This window comes from Phragmites australis, chromosome 17 (assembly GCF_958298935.1).
Source record: "Phragmites australis chromosome 17, lpPhrAust1.1, whole genome shotgun sequence".
NCBI classification, from domain to species: domain Eukaryota; kingdom Viridiplantae; phylum Streptophyta; class Magnoliopsida; order Poales; family Poaceae; genus Phragmites; species Phragmites australis.
This window is the reverse complement of record NC_084937.1, coordinates 25,645,694-25,648,524: the sequence shown is the minus strand read 5'-3', so window position 1 is coordinate 25,648,524 and position 2,831 is coordinate 25,645,694. Positions and strand designations below refer to the sequence as shown.

Here is a 2,831-nt window from a genome sequence, read left to right as displayed (position 1 = left end):
TCTTTACATCTGTAAAATAAAAAATTAGTAGCTAGCTCTAATCTTCCTCTCCACTCATTTTCTCCTATCCACATTTACAAAATAAAAAACTGAAAGCTAGCTTAACGATTGAAGCTGCATAAGTGACAAGTATAGTGACTAACAAGGTAGCAATACAGGATAGCATGAATACTAAGGGCGTCTCCAGTAGGATCGGCTTTGCCAATTCGTATCCTTATGCTGCAACGGATGCCGATCGGCACGACCGGGCGTGCGCTCCAGCAGGATCGGCAATGAGCGGCATAGTGACATGGAGTCCTTTCGACGGTAGCAAATTTACGAATGCAAAAGGGGGACTCTAACACTGTTTACAGAGGATGTACATGAGTCTGAAGGAAGAAGTAGAGAGTAATAGAAGGTAGAAAATAGAGTAGTTGTTAGAGATAAAAAAATAAAAAATATTGTAATAGTATTAAAAAATATTATAATAATATTATAGAGAATGAATTTTTAAGTATGCACGGAAGATAGTCTAAATAGAATCAACTCGATCGACTTGAGTTCACGGTCGAAATCGAAACAGAAGTGCTCAAGGCAGACTGACATGTCACGTCGTGCCCACAAAACTACAGTACTACTAGATTTGATCGGTTCGAGCAAGCATTTCTTGCCATCCACGACACATCGGGCTTGCTTGTTTTGCACTTCTGCTTTGCTCGGGCGTGCGTCGCCGCCCGGGCGCGTCGGCCGGCCTGCCGTTCGCTCCGTACTCTTCAACGCACGCGCGCGTACGTAGCCCTGCTGCACTGCACTGGTACGTCTGTGGTTGTGTGCTGCGAGAACAAGCCCAAAAGAGCACGGATGAATCACGACTGATTTTTTTTCCAAACACGGGAAACCCATATCCATTATCAAGAATATAGCATTTCTTACATCCAGATCAGACTCCGACGAAGCGTGCAGAAGTTTTCCAACAACCTCAACAAAAAAAAACTATAAACAGGAGAGGCAGGCCTAACTTCGAGTCCAACTAGAACATAAGACCGGGTAGACTCAAACCAAGTAGCCATGGCAAATCTGTCTCAAGACGATTAATGTTCACCAACAGAAACAAAACTACAGCCATTTAGGTTATCTCCAGGCAAAACGATGAGCAACAGAATCACAACTGAACGGCAAATGCTGCACTTCCATAACCCAAATTAACATTACATCTATATGTAATACATCAAAGAATCAAAACTGCCTGTACACACTATATATACGTACATGTATGGCTCTCCTCATCAACTTGGGAGAAAATTGTTTGTATGCCACTAATTTATATAGTGTGTTTCGAAGATGTAGGCCAACGAGTCACTCGCTGCCTTCCGCAATGGCGCTTAACCTTTCCACGCCGGCACGATATTGCCGAGCCCGAGCGCCGCTTCCGTGACGTCCAGCTCCATGTCTCGTCTTCCCCACCGTCCGATCACCGTCGACGCACACCGTCTTGTGTGCGCCGTACGCCCTGTACGCGTGGTGATTCCAGGAGGCACCCTCTGACTGGTTCTCCTTGTTGCTCACGTCGACAAGTGGAGCCACTCGCGCGGTTCGCCGCCGCTTGCCGGCCGCCCCATACCCTCCTCCCCATACCGCAAGACCGGCGTCGGCAGCAGGCGCCGTGCTGGCCTTGACGGCGAGCGTGGCCATGTCCTTGCCGGACAGCCGCCGGCGGAGCATGGACAGGGGCAGCACGAAGTAGAGCTGCCCCGGCTGGAGCGCCTCCTCCGCGGCCAGCGCGCGGGCGGGCGCGTCGAAGCGGAGCTCGTCGGAGCTGCAGACGAAGCAAGGTTCGCCGCGGCGTCCGTTTCCCGTCAGCGCCTCGCGCGCCGTGGCTGCAGGCCCCGCGAACTGCGCCATGGAGCCGTCCAGATCCACGACCTTGGCCGTGGCCGCTACTTGCCCGACCTCCGGTGCTGCTGCCGACGGCGGCAAGCACGAGAGCGAGACACAAGAACCCATTAGCTTGTGTGTTCGCTCAGCGCGATACGTATGCGGATCGATCTGTGCGAGTGATGCTGCTACTTTTATAGGAGGTCGCTGTGTGTTGGTGCGATGATGCAGGCCAGTTCGTCACGCTGTCAGTGTCAAGGGCGACAGGGAGAGCACGCATCCCATGCATTCATGGAGCTCAATTGATCGGTCAAAGTGACCAGTGAAGACTGCCTCAGCGACAGGAGGAGCAGGAAACGGCGGCGTCGTAGTGAGTTATTGTGGTTGACAGTGATCGACTTGTCATCCTCTCGCATGTGCTTGGGGTCAAGTCTCACGCGTGCATGCGCATGGAGAGCTGGGAATTGGATCGGCCCAGCCCGCCCCCCTTCAGGCCTCGGGCCCGAAAGGCCGTGCTACAATGGCTTGAGGAGCTGTTCATGCCGGGTCGGACTGGCTCAAGTCACCTTCAGCTAGGTATAGATCCGACACGAAGGCATGACGGGTCTTATCGGGCTAGGCTAGCACGAGCCCAGCACCACTCGTCCACTGCGACTGCCATATGCTCGCGCCACCTGCCACTATCACTACCACTTGTTGCCCCGTCCATCTTCGTGGTGCTCTACGGAGGCAACCAGTCCAGGATGGTGATTCGCACGGCAACCAACGTCGGCACCGATGCATCCGCAACGTACAGGGCGCGTGTGCAAATGGTCAGCTCTGGTGTGTCAGTGGCTATGAAGCCGGAGATGCTCGTCTTCTCGCCAACCGCCAAGAAGTAGAGCGACAGCTGGTGCCAGGCGACAAGGAGATGCCAGTGGAGGGGCTGCTGGAGGAGACGACCGACTACATCGTCATGCTCAAAGGCACAGGTTGGC

General features: G+C 53.2%; 1 protein-coding gene across 1 annotated transcript; it reads right to left on the bottom strand.

Moving 5' to 3' along the window:
* Positions 1–1,159: 1,159 nt before the first annotated feature.
* LOC133897706 (uncharacterized) lies at positions 1,160–2,008 on the bottom strand. The gene has a single exon (XM_062338513.1). The coding sequence runs from the start codon at positions 1,981–1,983 to the stop codon at positions 1,336–1,338; it is 648 nt and encodes a 215-aa protein (XP_062194497.1). The 5' UTR covers positions 1,984–2,008; the 3' UTR covers positions 1,160–1,335.
* Positions 2,009–2,831: the final 823 nt, after the last annotated feature.

Coding starts and splice junctions, on each gene's coding strand:
- LOC133897706 (XM_062338513.1), bottom strand. CDS start 1,983: ATGGGTTCTTGTGTCTCGCTCTCGTGCTTGCCGCCGTCGGCAGCAGCA.